General features: G+C 41.0%; 1 protein-coding gene across 1 annotated transcript in view; it reads left to right on the forward strand.

The window, feature by feature from the left end:
• The window catches only part of LOC306977687 (cadherin-10-like), an 81359-nt gene that overhangs the window by 43792 nt on the left and 22412 nt on the right, over positions 1-15155 (forward strand). Inside the window, exons 4-6 of the mRNA XM_079576101.1 lie at positions 6790-6909; positions 9043-9210; positions 10808-10989. Of these exons, the coding sequence (XP_079432227.1) occupies positions 6790-6909; positions 9043-9210; positions 10808-10989 (470 nt within the window). The remainder of the gene's footprint in view (positions 1-6789; positions 6910-9042; positions 9211-10807; positions 10990-15155) is intronic.

Raw genomic sequence — 15155 nt, forward strand, 5'->3', positions numbered from 1 at the left:
AAAAGTCTGTGTTGAACTTTGGTTTGACTTTTAATGAAAAAAAAAAAAAAAAGGTTCACATTTGACTATTCCTCCACAAATGCCACTGGCGAAAACACATGTTGTCTCCTGGCGCACGATAATTCCTTTTACACCAAGTGGAACCAAGCAATTGCAGTTTCTTGGCTCCCAGTAACACCACAGCTACACAATTTTAACTCCACTCTTGGTTTTCCATCCCCTATCAGTCAAAAAATATGCCTCTCATTTTGGGACTGTTGGCTGCAAACACTGGCGGGGGTCAGCTCTGCTCATCTTTGCACTACTTTATGGACTCCAAGCCTGAACAAACTGGTTAATCAGAGCAGCGAGCCGTGAAAAGCCAAAGTAGCTGCGGCTCTTTCATGCCATCAGCGCGGGGACTAAGTGGGACAGATGTTAGCGGCTTCATTTGTATGCGGCGGGCATTTAGAGCCAAACAGGACACCGTAGAGGTCCCCTGAATGCCAAGGACGGCATTAGCCACGTTATTGAAATGCTACGTGGATTTACTGGACTTACAGCGTCGACTTCGATGACGAAACCAGGAGGATAGAAAAGTACAGACTGCTCAACTTCTATATGTTTCATTTAAAAGTGAGATGAGCAGCTAAAAGTGTAGGTCAGAGTATATTATACGTCCAATAGTGGAAATTAAAAGTAGTAGTATGTTCAAAATATATGGTAAATGTGCTTGACTGAAACGCCCTATACCTTTAAAAAATATATATATATATATATATTATTACATTTATACATTACAATGAAAGAGGAAGCCACTAAAGCAAAATGTTAAAATTGCAAATGCATCTAATTATGCTATAGGCCAGGGTATAGGCAACCCAGGCAGCCGACTGGAGCGCCATCTGCTGGAAAGGGCACCAATGTGTGCTTTAATTTTTGAACCCCATGAGGTCCATGCTCTTAACATCTACAACATCTATAGTTTTGTGTCGGAAACTAGAGATTTCAAGCTTTGATGCTTCTACGCCTCTGGGGAGCCATGTTACATCGAGGTGAAAATGAGTAAATTTACTGCAGAAGTAGAGGTTCCTTGTATATTGTGCCTACTGTCTGGCAACTGGTCCTTTTGTTGTTGTTATTAGTGTCTTATGAAAGCCATTAGGGCTGGGCATACAGTGTGCATGCAAAACACACTCAATAACTCAGTAAACCTATGCATTCATTCATATAGTGCCTTTAAGTACGTTTTCAAAGAATATTTTACACTTGACACCATGTAGAGCAGGTATGTCTATTTTCTGCTCCACATTTTTGAGCAGCACTTAATGTAACAGTACTACTACTTTTTTCAGTTTCACACACTTACTTTTGCAAAGCCCTCTTTAGATGCCGAGTAGGTGAAACTGAAATAGAAAAATAGTACTGATCAGACACATCAGCATAATAAAGTCATGGAACAGCAACAAAAAGGATTCAAGTCAAACTTTCTTGGAAACTACTGCCATCGATCGACAGTTTGTGCACAACAGTCAGGTTTTTATTGCATTTTTGACAATCTGTTTCTTAACCTCTTACCCAGCACCTTAACCGAGCACATTTTCTCCATTTCGGCTTTACCCAAGTCTGATAACTCATTTGAAAGCTAAAACTTACAAAAGTTATCGAAACTTTCTTGCTGCGTTTTTGTCACACTTTTGAAGCGTTTTGTCATGTTTTCGTCTCTGCTTTTATTACTTTTTCATCACATTTGACACTTTTTTGCTGCTCTTTCATAGCGTTTTTTTGTTGCTTTTTGTCAAGCTTGCGCCAAATTTTTGTCGCATTTTTCCCGCTTTTCCGGCCACATTTTTTGTCTCGCTTTTGTCGCTTTATTGCTGTTTTCATCCTTGTTTTTTCTTCGCCATTTTGATGCCTGTTTTTCTCAGCTTTTAGTTTTGTGTAAAGCCAAACTGGAGAAAATGTGCTCTGTTCAGAGGTTAAGAGGCTAATATCTAAATTTCCCCTCATTCCTTTGTTGGATTGAATGTTTGCAAATCTTAAAGGAACAGGCCACTGTTTTTCCATACTGTGATATGTTTTTACCTGAGCTTAGACGAGTTGATACGTACCTGTCTGGTCTTTGTACGTGCCTGTGAAAGAGCGTGGCCGCTTCCAATTTCACCTCCTTTTGGAGCTATAGGAATACACTGGGAGAGGCCAAATGCTAACAACACCTTTGGTCTTTGTGTGTGACTGAGGGCACACACAAAGACCAGACAGGTACGCATCAACTCGTCTAGGCTCAGGTAAGAACATATCTCAGCAAGGGAAAAACGGTGGCCTGTTCCTTTAAGAAATGTAATATGCGTTGATTTCTTGGTTTATGGAAAGAAGAATCCCGTATTTGGGCATTTCATGGAATTCATATGCCGCAAATTTAACTGTAACCTGTATGAACCATATAAAATAATAAACATAATTCCTACAACAGTCATGAAGGACTTAGATTGCAAGATGGAGTTCTTTCATTCTCTCTTCCTAGCTTTTAAATCTGTGTTGGCGTCATCAAAAGAGAAGTCCGTCATGTCACTCTTTCAGTCGTCTCATAACAGTCAGGTTGCACATCGGTCGGAGGCATGTATTAACTCATCACTTCCACCCACTACTTAAAATCCGCGTGTATTGAAGTGCGTTGTCCCTGTTTTCCCTGTTTTTTTTTTTAACAGCGTCCTGACTGGCAGCAGCGCAATTAACACTGTCCCCGAAATTTACATGAAATGAGGAATGCATAAATTCATAAAGTCTCAAAGGCTATTAATTAAAATTCAAGTAATCAGCGACAACACTCCCAACAGTACAATACAGCAGGAGCCAGTCAAAATATTTAGAGCCAAACCTTCGCTGTAAAGCCGCTGTGAGGACGGCGCGTGTACAGCTCGGCACGTTTCTTTTTTTTGGGGGGCTGTCAGTCAAAAGAATGGAGGTTTTGTCTTTGAAATAAGAGGCTCTAATTACCACATAACTCAGGGCTGTTCACTCACTATTTGACTCCTGCAACATCTTGGCTCGCGGCATAAAAGGATGTTTTTTGACCCGATTTCTTAAATTGGCTTCAAACTAAAAGGTGTAATTAGTTCAGCCAGTAAAGTGTGAGTGACTGTGCGGGTTTTGTGCGTCTCGTATCTTCCCGTCATCAAGATAAAGCCTGGTTAGATTTAAGAGGGAAAATAATAATAAACATCGTTTTACTGAAGAATTTCTTGCAACGATGATGAAGTGGCTCAGCGGTTTGAACTTTTGTCTTATGACCGGAAAGTTGGCGTTGTAAGACAGTGTAGGCGAGGTTGTGTAACAGCTTGATTTAATAAGCGGTATTAGCCCAATGAATCGCACTGGAAAATACAGAAATGCTAAAAAACGGCTTGATTTTTATTTAAAGGAATTAGTAAGAAAACCTCTTTGCAGCATCTTGAGTTGTAATGGGGCTGGGAACCGTTATATTTGATACCGGTACTTTAACGATACTTGGTTTGCGATACTGTGGCAGGGCGGTGTAGCTCAGTAACCATAGCGATGTAAAACTAAAGTGTACATTATTAAGGGGAGGGTGGTCAGCCCGGAAATCAACCATAAACAAAAACTACCAGTAACATCACACAGGTTCGCTTTAAATTGACACAGACACTTGTTCTGTTGTGCAAATATAATATATTGTGTACTGCCCCCTTGTGGGAAGAGTTTGCGTTTTGTCCGCTTAGTGCTTCCGTAATTCAGTTATGCTCCAAACAGTCTCACAAAAAGTCAAACTCCTCAGTGTTTCAGCCTGTACATTTTATTTTCGGTCTACAAAAATATCTGTCTGTAAATATCCGTATCATAGTGATCTTAGCTTCCATTAGATACCAAATTCAGTCATTTTAGTACGTTTCCAATTTGTAATTTGTAAGAATATATTCAACGCTTATTCCGTTAGCATCCCTATGGCTTTTCCCATGTAAATTAGCATTGTGCTAATCGCTCGCTTCAGTAAAACACACCAAAACGCTTCCTGGAGACTGTTCACGATCTGTAAGGCTAGTTCATACACACTAGCAAAGGCAGAATATATTGGTTTAAGAAGTCTTGCACGGGCCAATAATGAAACTCAAGCCTGAATTATACAGGATTCAACATATTTAAACAGAGTGATGATCAGAATTGCTCAGAGCAACAGTTGGTTCTCCATGACTCTGGCTCCACACGGCTGGATTACCAAAGAATGGTGGTGGCTAAACGGCTAGCTGCACCTGAAATGAAGGCTACATACTAAATGACCTGCCTCGGTGGTCCAGAGCTTAACGCTTTTAAGTGACCGGAGGCCTTAAAGGGCGGGTCCGACTGAGAAAACTGTGCACTCAAGTTCCACAGCATCACTGGGCAGCCAGCACAAAACTACAGCTAAACGCACACACCAGGTTAGCATTTGCTAGGTGAACAATAGGAGTCAGTTAATACAATAGCCGACCTTCACACATCAGGGGAGCCAGCATCTAATGCGCTTTACAGGGGTATTAAAAGAGTTGATATGTTGGATTGAAAAGGCTATACCTGAGATGGGAGTGGTGGTGCACCAAAACAGGAAGAGCTGGAGGTCAGGGAAGAGGAAGCTAATTGCTGGGCCATTTAAACATAGGGCGCCGCCCACAGGCAGGAGGGAGCACAACAGGTGCCATGTCACAATACATACCTGAACAATGTTTTTTTCGAAACCTATTCTAATATATGTGTCATCTAGAATCAGAAAACCGAACAATAATGTTAATTCATTCCATAAAACACTATTTCTTTTAAATTTGTATCATCTACTTGAGCTGAAACAACCACGTAACGTCCTTTAATGTTGCCCCTGCCTCAAACTTGGTCTCTAAGATACGTTTTCTTCGGTACCTGCTTTCGATACCTATATTTTTTCTATTCCACTACCTGAAGTTTATTTTCCGATACCATACAGGTGTCACTTAACCCAGCTCTAGTAATGACTAGTATTTCATTGCACTCAGGGAGGTACAAATAAACATATTGCATCTTCCGTTGCACAACATGCCATAAAACAAAAGAAAAAAGTAGTCTGCCAGTGCCAACCCCCACTCCCTCCATCCCTGTCTTTCTTTCTCTCCTCACTCCTCCAAGGACAGTGGTCAGAAGGCCCGCCCACTGCTGCTCTGTTGTCGAGGTGACTGTGTTATTTATGTCCAAATGCGACTTTAATATCGGGAGCCAGTCCAAACCCCAGCGGAGAGGATAACGGCAGGGCCTTGTTGTTGTTATAGAGGTCACTGTACCATGCACTTATAAACAACATTCATTTCAGCAAATACAGGTGCAATCTGTGTGAAAGAAACCTTCAGAGCTGCAGTAGGGGACAGAGGGATGTCAGCTTCCTGGAAATGGAATGGATCAATATGGGGATGTATTGAACGGGAGTCTTTTATTTGCTTTGGGTGTGTGCACATGTTAGTATTCAAAATTATATCAAGTGATAACAAAAATTGGATGTCTTGTCTCAAATTATGCATAAAAAAATATGGAGAAGTGTCTGCTCTTGTTGAGATTTTCAGAAATCCACACCATCCATGAATAATTGTATTTCTATAACTACAGGAACAGATTGTGCTCCCTACATCAAGCTCCAGATGTGTCATCTCTTCCCTTTTCATTGAGTCATTATTGTTGTCGATGAGCCCTACTACTCTGATGTCAAGTCCAATCTTTCTGCTGTGGAGTACAGTCATGTATAAACAATGTAAAAACCAGGGGACTGAGTACACAGCCCTGGGGCGTTCCAGTTCTCGTGTTGTCGTATTGGAGTTGTTTTTCCCAAAACAAACTGGCTGTGGACTTTCAGACAATGTTCAGGCCAAGGTGAAGGACTTGTTTTAGTTGTTTTGGTGCATAATAAATCCCTTAATATTGTTTATCAGGTTTATTTTTGGGGTTGTACCTGCTTTGTTTTGAATTTTCATTGTGGTTAAGCACAAACCCTCCAACAGACAATATGGAATAATATCATAAACTGCTGCATGTGGAGCAGGGAGAGCAGCAAATAGTAAGATGTGTTCTATTTATGGCACTATGTTAAAATAACTGTAAATGATATACTGACATTGCAGAGGAGTGCTAGAATCAAATGAAGAATTCCATCTATACATACAGCAGAACTGGCTCAGCATAATTTCCATTATGTTTACATGTTTCAAACCATCTCAATTTGGACACCATACCACATCGGTTCTCAAACTTTTAACAACAAAATAAATAGATTAATAACACCCTGCTCTACATCATCATTAATAGGACTAAAGCAGGTCAAAACTGGGGCCAAATCAAGTCTAAAACGGGACTAAAAAGTAATTCAAAACAAGGATTGGCCCAAGTAAACAAAACAGGATTAAATTGTCTGTAAACAAATCAAATATAACAGCTGTAGTGGCCCCTGTACCACAGTTTGAAAACCATTGTTTGAACACACTGACACACTTCTGCTTATACCAAGCCATATAAAATCGCAATAGATCAGTGTGATTTAACACTTTAACAATTCTTAGGCTTAAAAGAGCGGCTTCAAACACTATTAGAGTTTAAAGATGTTGAAAGGATCTTAATAAATTATGTAGCACGGCTTATTCCCAATTAGCATGTTCTTTTATCTGGAAACAGACAGAAGGCAAATAAGAGTATGCTTCGTGTGTCTAACCTCGCCTTGATTTATTTCCCTATGTGTGCCTCGTTTGTTTTTTTTTGCACATTTCAAGTGACATCGCCTGCTTTCTCTCCCTCTCGCCTTTGTAGGTACATCTGTTGTCACCATCACTGCCACCGACGCTGACGATCAAACGTACGGGAACAGCGCCAAGCTGGTCTACAGTATTCTACAGGGACAGCCCTATTTCTCCGTGGATTCGGAAAACGGTAAGGCACGCCGCGTCGCCGCAAAAACTCGAATCACACGAGGATTAGGCGTGTGTTAACAGGAACTAAACGGGGATCACACATGACACCTGCGCAACGCTCCTCTGTTTACAAACCCAGCGAGCTATGTAGAATTACAGAGTAGGAGTGCGGGATACGAGGTTTTTGACACTGTAGTGTGAACCGTGATGCAGATGGTGTTGGTTTTGCTCAATTTGGCAAGTTAATGCTTTGGTCACAATCAATTACAGCTGAATTTACACTGCAATCTAAGCAGTGTTTAATGTAGTGGATGCTGCTAATTTGGTTTAATATGTCCTTCAAGTTAGATTAGTAGGTCATAATGTCAGACTGTAATAAGGTCAAAGGCTTTGTGCACCCATTGCTTTGTTTCGTATCGGAGAGAAATGGCGGCAAGTTCTTCAAAAGACCTGCCAAAAACAAAAATCACTAATCATCATCTGTCATCTTTTAGTGACGTAAAAAGCTCATGGGCAAAAAATGCTGGAGGTGTGTTGGCTGTCTCTTTAGGCTCTTTACTCACACCATCATAAACTTGCAAAAAGTATGCTATTGTAGCTTAATGGCTCGGAGACTAGTTGGAGACTCATGTTGCCGCTGGTCATGGGAGATGTCTCCGAAACATCCCCTGGAGATAAGGCGAGTCTCCATGTAGTCTTGGTGAAAACAAACAGGTTTGATTTCAGCTGAGACTTTTTCCAAGTCTCCGACAGGTCTCGAAAACATTGCAGACATCACAGAAACGTCTCACAGGTTGAGGACCACAGCAACGTTGCCACAACTGCTTGAGACCACTTAGACCACTGCGGAGACTCCACTGCAATTGAACCTATAACTGTTTTGTTCTTTTTATAAGACAGAAGATTTGTTTACCTGCTTTACTAGTTTCGATCACTTCCTATGATCTTATGATCGTCACCTGGTGGTGGAGGTGACGTGTCGTAGGTAGCTTTCATGGATTTTCCAGTCTGTAGGGAGAGCTCCCAGGTGTGGGATAAGGTGTATGCTCCATCGTCCCGGTTCATAGATGTGGGTGCACGTTTCCTGATCTCGATGGCTTCTCTGATCCAGCGGTGACACTTGTTTCTTTCGACACGGATGACCCTGGCATTCAGTAGCTCTCCCTACTGACTGGAATATCCATGTAAGCTGCCTACAACACGTCACCTCCACCACCAGGTGATCGAAACTAGTCAATCAGGTAAACTAAACCTTCTGTCTTACTGAAAGAACAAAACAGTAAGAGTCTAAACTAAGAAGACAATATGAACCTTTTACAAAGTGCAATTGAACCAGTTCGTTTTCACCGACACTACCTCACCATATCGCCACAGGACGTCTCAGAGAAATCTCTTTGACCAGCGGCTCGAGTCTCCAACTTGTTTTCAGGCCGGTGAGATAGTCACATTGTATAGGCGCAATCAATCCGGGTTGCCGGCTGTCTCCGGAACTCTCCTCCGATGAGACAGGTCCTCTAATGCTTTTCTGCAATGTGTCAAATTTGGTAAACCATATGCAAAGAAAGGTTGAGAGCTATCCCATCACCAACAGCCTTTCTTTCCTTTATACTTTTCTATCCAACAGAAAACTGCTCATTACTCTGGCGTAGCCCCTCTGACAAACTGCGTGACGTCTGTAAAAGTAGCTCTTAAGTTGTTGGAAAACCTACAAACCTCTCAAAGAGTGCAGCATTTACAAAGAAATGTTCAATTCGAATCATTACTTTTCACTTTCGGAAAGAAGTTCTGAACATTGAGCTTGTGTCTTGTCGTCAGAGTTGCTTGTTTGCGTTTGTCCCCGGCTCTGGATGAGATAATCAATATAATCAGCCGTGCTTTTTACCTTCTAAACAAGACGTGCCAAATGCATGCGAGCCATTGATCTCATTCAAATTAAATATTCGATGGAACAGCAAATGTGTTTCCCAATGTGCAAATTGCCTTCAATTTGGCAACAAGCAGAGAATATAATGTTCTATTTCCAGCGAGTGGCGAGTTCCATTTACTTTTGTACATCTAAGGAAAGTTTCTACACAGGCTTCTCTTCTTCCTCTGTGCCAAAAGTGCTCAAATCATGACAAGGTTTCAAAGCTCTTTGTACCTCCCTTTGCAGGCACCATAAAGACAGCTCTCCCCGGGATGGACCGCGAGGTGAAGGAGGAGTACCAGGTGGTGATCCAGGCCAAAGACATGGCGGGGCAGATGGGAGGTCTGTCCGGGACCACCACAGTCAGCATCAAGCTCACCGACGTCAACGACAGCCCGCCGAGATTCGCTAACCGTAAGTACCAACTGGGTCTGGGTGGATATTGAAAAAAAAATATATATTAATATTTTGGGGGACTTTCTCGATGTCGATGCAATATTTTTGCAAACCGTCAGAAGTATGCAGACATTTTGCTGCAAACATCTTAATTTACACTGCTTTGTCGCTCAAAAAGATAAAAAGATCAGGAAAAAAACACTTTCCACTTCTTTTCACATTTTCTTCCGCTACTTTTTCCAAATGTTGTTTCACTATTTTTCCCACCCATTTTTTAAAATAAATTTTCCCCTATTTTTCAGTTTTTCCCTCCAATTTTCCTGCAATTTCCCCCCAATTTTTTCAATGTTCCTCCTATTTTTTCCCAATTTTCTCCCATTTATACCACCATTTCTTCCCTAAATTTTCCACAATTTCCCCCTTGTTTTTTCCCAATTTCTCCCCAACTTTTTTCCAATTTGTCCCCACTTCATCAATTTTTGTCCACTTCTTTATCCCCTATTTTTTCCTAATTGTTTCCCTATTTTTCACCTATTTTTCATAAATTTTCCCCTTTTTTCCCCACATTTTCTCCCAGTTTTCCCCACATTTTTTCCCCATTTCCCCTCCAATTTTCCAGCATTTGTTCCCCCAAATTATCCAAAAATGTTCCCCCTATTTTTTCCCAATTTTCCCCCATTTCTTGCCCAAATTTTCACCCATTTCCCCCTTGTTTTTCCCCAATTTTCCTTCCTTCTTCCCTCAAACTTCTTCCTCAAATTTTTCCCACTTTATCCTTTTTTTTCCCATTCTTCATCCCATATTTTTCCAAATTGTTTCCCTATTTTTCACCCATTTCTCATTCACAAATATTCCAAACAGCAATTTCGATATTATCTTATGGCCGATATATCTCCAACCTCTTGTACCAACTTTCTCTATATTTCATTTGTATTTCTGAGCGCTCAAAAAAAAAAAAAAAAAAAAAAAGCCAGGATTGTCGACTGGACTGTGTTGTTTCGGGGATGTTTCACCCTGATCTTCAAAGGATTCTCTTGAGTCAGTCCAGTTTTGGTTCATGTCACCTGTAGCACCTGTAGAAAAAGGTTCCCAGCTTGTTTGTGTGACCTGTTTACTTTTTTTTTATTTAACATGTATGGAAATTCCTGGACGACTAAGAGCTTGTCATAAAATGTCTCTGCCCTGCGGGTTTAGAGCAGTTCAGTCCTTGTTTGGCCTCGGCTGCATAATGAACTGAGAAAACACAGAGTAATCAGCAAATAAATCACCACCGTCTTATCGGCCAAAATGGACACGTTGTAATTATCTGGTTTCAATTTGGGCTTTATTAAGTCGAGTCTTATCAGAATCCAATAACGTGGAGTGTTGATATTGATGTGGACAACGACAGAAAAAAGGAAAAAGTAAACCAAGGAAGATTGTTTTGGAAAGTTGTCTCATTTGTAGGATTTTTATTTTAATTATTAACACAAAACTATGGCATAATGTCAGCAAATTAATATCCAAATAAATGCATTGAATTGTATGACTCCAAACTTAAGAAATAAACCAAAAATGACAGAAATATCCGACTATAAATGCACACTGATTAAATTTTTTGCATGGGTTTGCCCAGACTCGTTTCGTGTGACGGCGACGGAGTCCACCGAAGTGGGAGGAGCCATCGGTCGGATCAAGGCGGACGACCCGGACATCGACCGAAACGCGGAGATGGAGTACACCATCGTGGGCGGCCATGACACCTTCAACATCATCACGGACCAGACCACTCAGGAGGGCGTGGTCATCATCAAGAAGGTACGTGAATATTATGTGCGATGCTTCTCCACTGGAGGTTACAGCCTATAGGCCAGAGAAATGCCTCATTTGAAAGCTAAGACCTACAAAACTGATCGTGACTTGATAGACGCTTTTTTTCCGGCACGTTTTTGTCACTCTTTTGCCGCGTTTTATTCACATTTTGGAAGTGTTTTTGTTGTGTTCTCAAGGCTGTGGGAACCCAGGGTGCTGAGGGCGCTACAGCACCCCCTGGTGGATCGTTTATGCATAACAGGCCATATACAATAAATCGGAAATAAGCAAAGAAATAGCGTTTTGGTGGGCAATCTTGTCTCTCGGCACCCCTAGCCAAAATATCTTCCCATGGCCCTGTGTGTTCTCATCTTTTTGAATAGCCTTTTATTGTTGCTTTTTCATCACTCTTTAGTCGTGTGTTTTCGTCACTTTCTTATCATGTTATTGTTGCCTTTCCGACATGTTTTGCCACTTTTTGTTTTAAAATTTGGGTAATGCCAGAGTGGAAAAAATGTGCTCGGTTCAGGTGGGGGGTAAGAGGTTAACAATGCTTGTTTGGTGTAGAAGCCAAAAAATGCATCGGTAATATAGACAAAAACAAACAAAGAAGCAAAACTGTACATTCAACAAATAAATATTTAAAATTAAATTCCCTGTCACTTGTTGTTTTTGCTGTTATTTATTCCTGTTAATCACCTGTATTGTGTTTCATTGAGCAGAGCCGGGCCGTGCTAGCAGCGTTAGCGTCAGGTTGCTAATTAAGACTGAATAGGCAATCAGAGGCGGCTCGAGACAAGTGACATGTTTTCACACATCGCCACGGAAACATACGCCGTAGTGTCGGAGAAATCCCGCCGGAGTGGAGTTTGGTGTTGTTTTCATTTTCACCTGAACAGAAAACAGCTCCAGATTATTAGGAGCGGAGTTAGTTAGAATGGATTATACACCTCCCAGGCTCGGAAACACGCGGTTTAGCAACGTGTCGTCGACGGGAGTGGAAACAAATACGGGGCTCATAATAGAGACAAACCTTTCTCTGTGTCGTCTCATAATGACGGCAATTCACAAACTGGTCGGCTTTGTTTCAGTTGTGAAGTCCTTGATATGAAGGAATTATAAATGACAAGTTTTGGTATAGAGTATAGAGTTATCAAGTCACTGCTACCATGGAAATCCGCAATGTTTGTGGGTACCAGCAAACATTTTCCATAGACTAATATTAGCTATACCCACTATGAAGGAAAAAAAAGGCTGTGGAACATCCCTGTTAGCAGCGGAGTCACTACACACAGTCCACTGGAAAAAGAATAATCATTTCAAAGAAAAAATTACTCTAATGAATCTACTGGAATTAAGAGATTCAATCTAAAGTTTGAGTAGGCTTGGTCTATTGGCCAATGGAACAATCACATTTCTGAATTCAGATTATTTTGCATAATTTGAAGTTAATTTGTCTGATTTTAAGTGAGATTTATCCTTGTTCCATTAGCATTATTTCTGGTCTTAGATTAGGTAAATCCGACTCAAACATAAAGTACCTTAATTCAAGCGATTTTACAGCAGTACTAAGCAACTTGTTTACCTTAATAAATCCTTTCCATAGTCCCTCTGGGGGTAATGCAAGTGTTAATGGGATGATTGGGGGGGTCTTTCATCTCCCTATGGTGTCTCTGGCCAGAAAACCACACCGGGTCGGAGGCCCCAATACACACTAATAGAATCACGAAGAAGAAGCTAACAAGCTAAATGCAGGCTAGCGCCACTAAAACAGTATATACAGCCAAGTTTGAGTGAAAATTGTGTAATTGGATGTACAATATCTCTCTCTCTCTCTTTGTCTTTTCTGTCAACGTAGTATTTACTCTCACGGACAATTGATGAGTAAAAAACGGTAACATGCTACGTCACCTGCAGTGGCGCTTATGGCCTCTAGGGGCATGAGTTACTTGGCAGGATATTTGTTAGATGCCTTTAGTTTCAAAAAGCTTCAGAGATCAGAGTTCAGGATCGTGACGTCACATCTCTTAGCATTGTGGGATCTGCAGCAATAATAAACTAATAGAGATTTTAAAAGGTAAAATGCTGGAGTTATTGTTCACACTGAAACATTTGGACACTACTGTGAGATTTACCAGTGGTGACTCAGAGTTGTTCCACTGCTTTTTTGTCCACTTTTTATGCTGTTTTTCTAGTCTATGGAAATGGTTTGCTAGTATCCACAAACATGCCGGATTTGGATTCTATTGTGGCCAAACCATGTGTGAAAATTATGTTTTACACTCCCTGATCTCTTTCACAATGTGAGACCGATGAATTGTCATCTTGGAATATGCACGTGGGTGTGTGCCCCATCAGGGAAGAAGAACCTGGTCATTCAGGATGTTCATGTCGTCTGCTGACCTCATTCTTTGGGCACGCACAGTTAAATCCAGGAGGCGTCTTTTTTGTGGTCATGAAAACTATGGCCAGTAACATTTAACTATATTGCCAATTCAACATGAGATTAATTGGATTTCGTTTTAAATCTTTCGATGACATTTTCTAACCACGCAGGCCTGAGAGGAGTGTTTTGTCGAGTCGATTTTTCAATTTCATAAAAGTGCCTCTCAAAGCGGGCCGCTAAATCAAAAAGCGCGTAAACGTATGCACAACAGCAATTTCCACCGGCGGTCTCGAAAGTCCTCGGATTTGTTTGGTAAAATTGCATTTTCCTCTCAGTGGAAATCGGATTGCTTTTTGCAGCTACAGAAATGCTTTTAACACTCCGTTGCGTAACTGTTCAAATGCCCATGTCCTGTTCTCTTTTACTTATTTAATAACAAGTTGTATTTTGAACGTGGTAAACACCATCTCCGACGACTTGCACTGTACATTATTAAAAGAGGATGGACATTTGTGGCTTGGTTGGAAAATCTCATCTAAATTTTAGCACAATGTTAATTTTAGTTACAGTTTGTCCTAGTTCTCTGAGCTACTTCAACTTCAGTAAAACAAGAGTACGAATTAAGACCTGACATGTCCTTGGTAACACCCATTTATCCGACTAAAGATAGGACTGCAATTATGCTGGCGTCAAAGTGCAAAGGCAGACATAACAGTAGTGAAATTACTGGTTACAATGTTGTTGTTCTGTCGTAATCGTAATTAAATTGCTGTTTGAATGTTTGCCGTTCTGCAAAGGCTGCTTTATTTGGGGAAGTGCTTACGGCAAACTCGCTCCGAAGTAGTTTGTGATACTTGTGTTAGTCTGGAAGCCCATAGAAACTGTTTCACCTTTGATTTCTTTTTCACTTCCCCGTCTTTCTTTTGTTTTCTAATGCTCACGACCGGCTTTATGGAATAGAGCACAAACATGAGTAACAAAACAGAACAAAGCGATCTGCAACATATGCCGCATTGATGTGGTCCTCTGCCACATGAAAACAACTCGGGTCAAAATGAGCTTCCCGACTTCCGCCCTGTGACTGCGGAAATCAGCTGTCATTGTTTAATGTGAACTTTTTAGTTAAACTCGGCAGCGTTCTTGAGTTTAGTGTGTGTCGTCCTTCGGAGTAACATTCAATCAATCAAATCTAGCCAAAAGAAAATGTACGTGATATTTTCTAAAGTTAATAAACTCACTGGGGACAATAATGTGTGGGCGACAGTGGTGCAGAGAGTAGAGCGGGTTGTCTTGTGATCAGAGGATCGGCGGTTCGAATCGTTGTGTCCTTGGGCAAGACACTTCACCCACCTTGCCTCCAATGTCTGCGTACACTGGTGTATGACTGAGAGTATGAATGGGTGAGCGGTTCCTTGATGTAAAGCACTTTGAGTGCCTAAAGCATGTAGAAAGGCACTATATAAATGTGACCATTTACCATTTTACATCTCCGGAAAACGAGCTCCCCAGTCCATGTGGATGCAGCAATATATAAATTTTTAACAAAGGTTTTTCAAAAAAGATTTACAAAATCTAGTTAGTTTTTAAAGAGACTATACGGAGTTTAAAAATGTCAAAATGATGTATTCTCCTCCCCCTACATGTTCCAACAATGTCCTAAGGTGTAGAATGAGCCCAGACCTGTTCACCACAACTGCCTGTAAAATCCACGACTGTCACTCAAATTGGTGTTAATTCAGGTCCGAATTGCCGTCATGCATGAGCTTAATATAGAAGGTGCAGTTAC

Source organism: Gobius niger (genome assembly GCF_951799975.1).
Source record: "Gobius niger genome assembly, chromosome: 18".
In the NCBI taxonomy this organism is placed as follows: domain Eukaryota; kingdom Metazoa; phylum Chordata; class Actinopteri; order Gobiiformes; family Gobiidae; genus Gobius; species Gobius niger.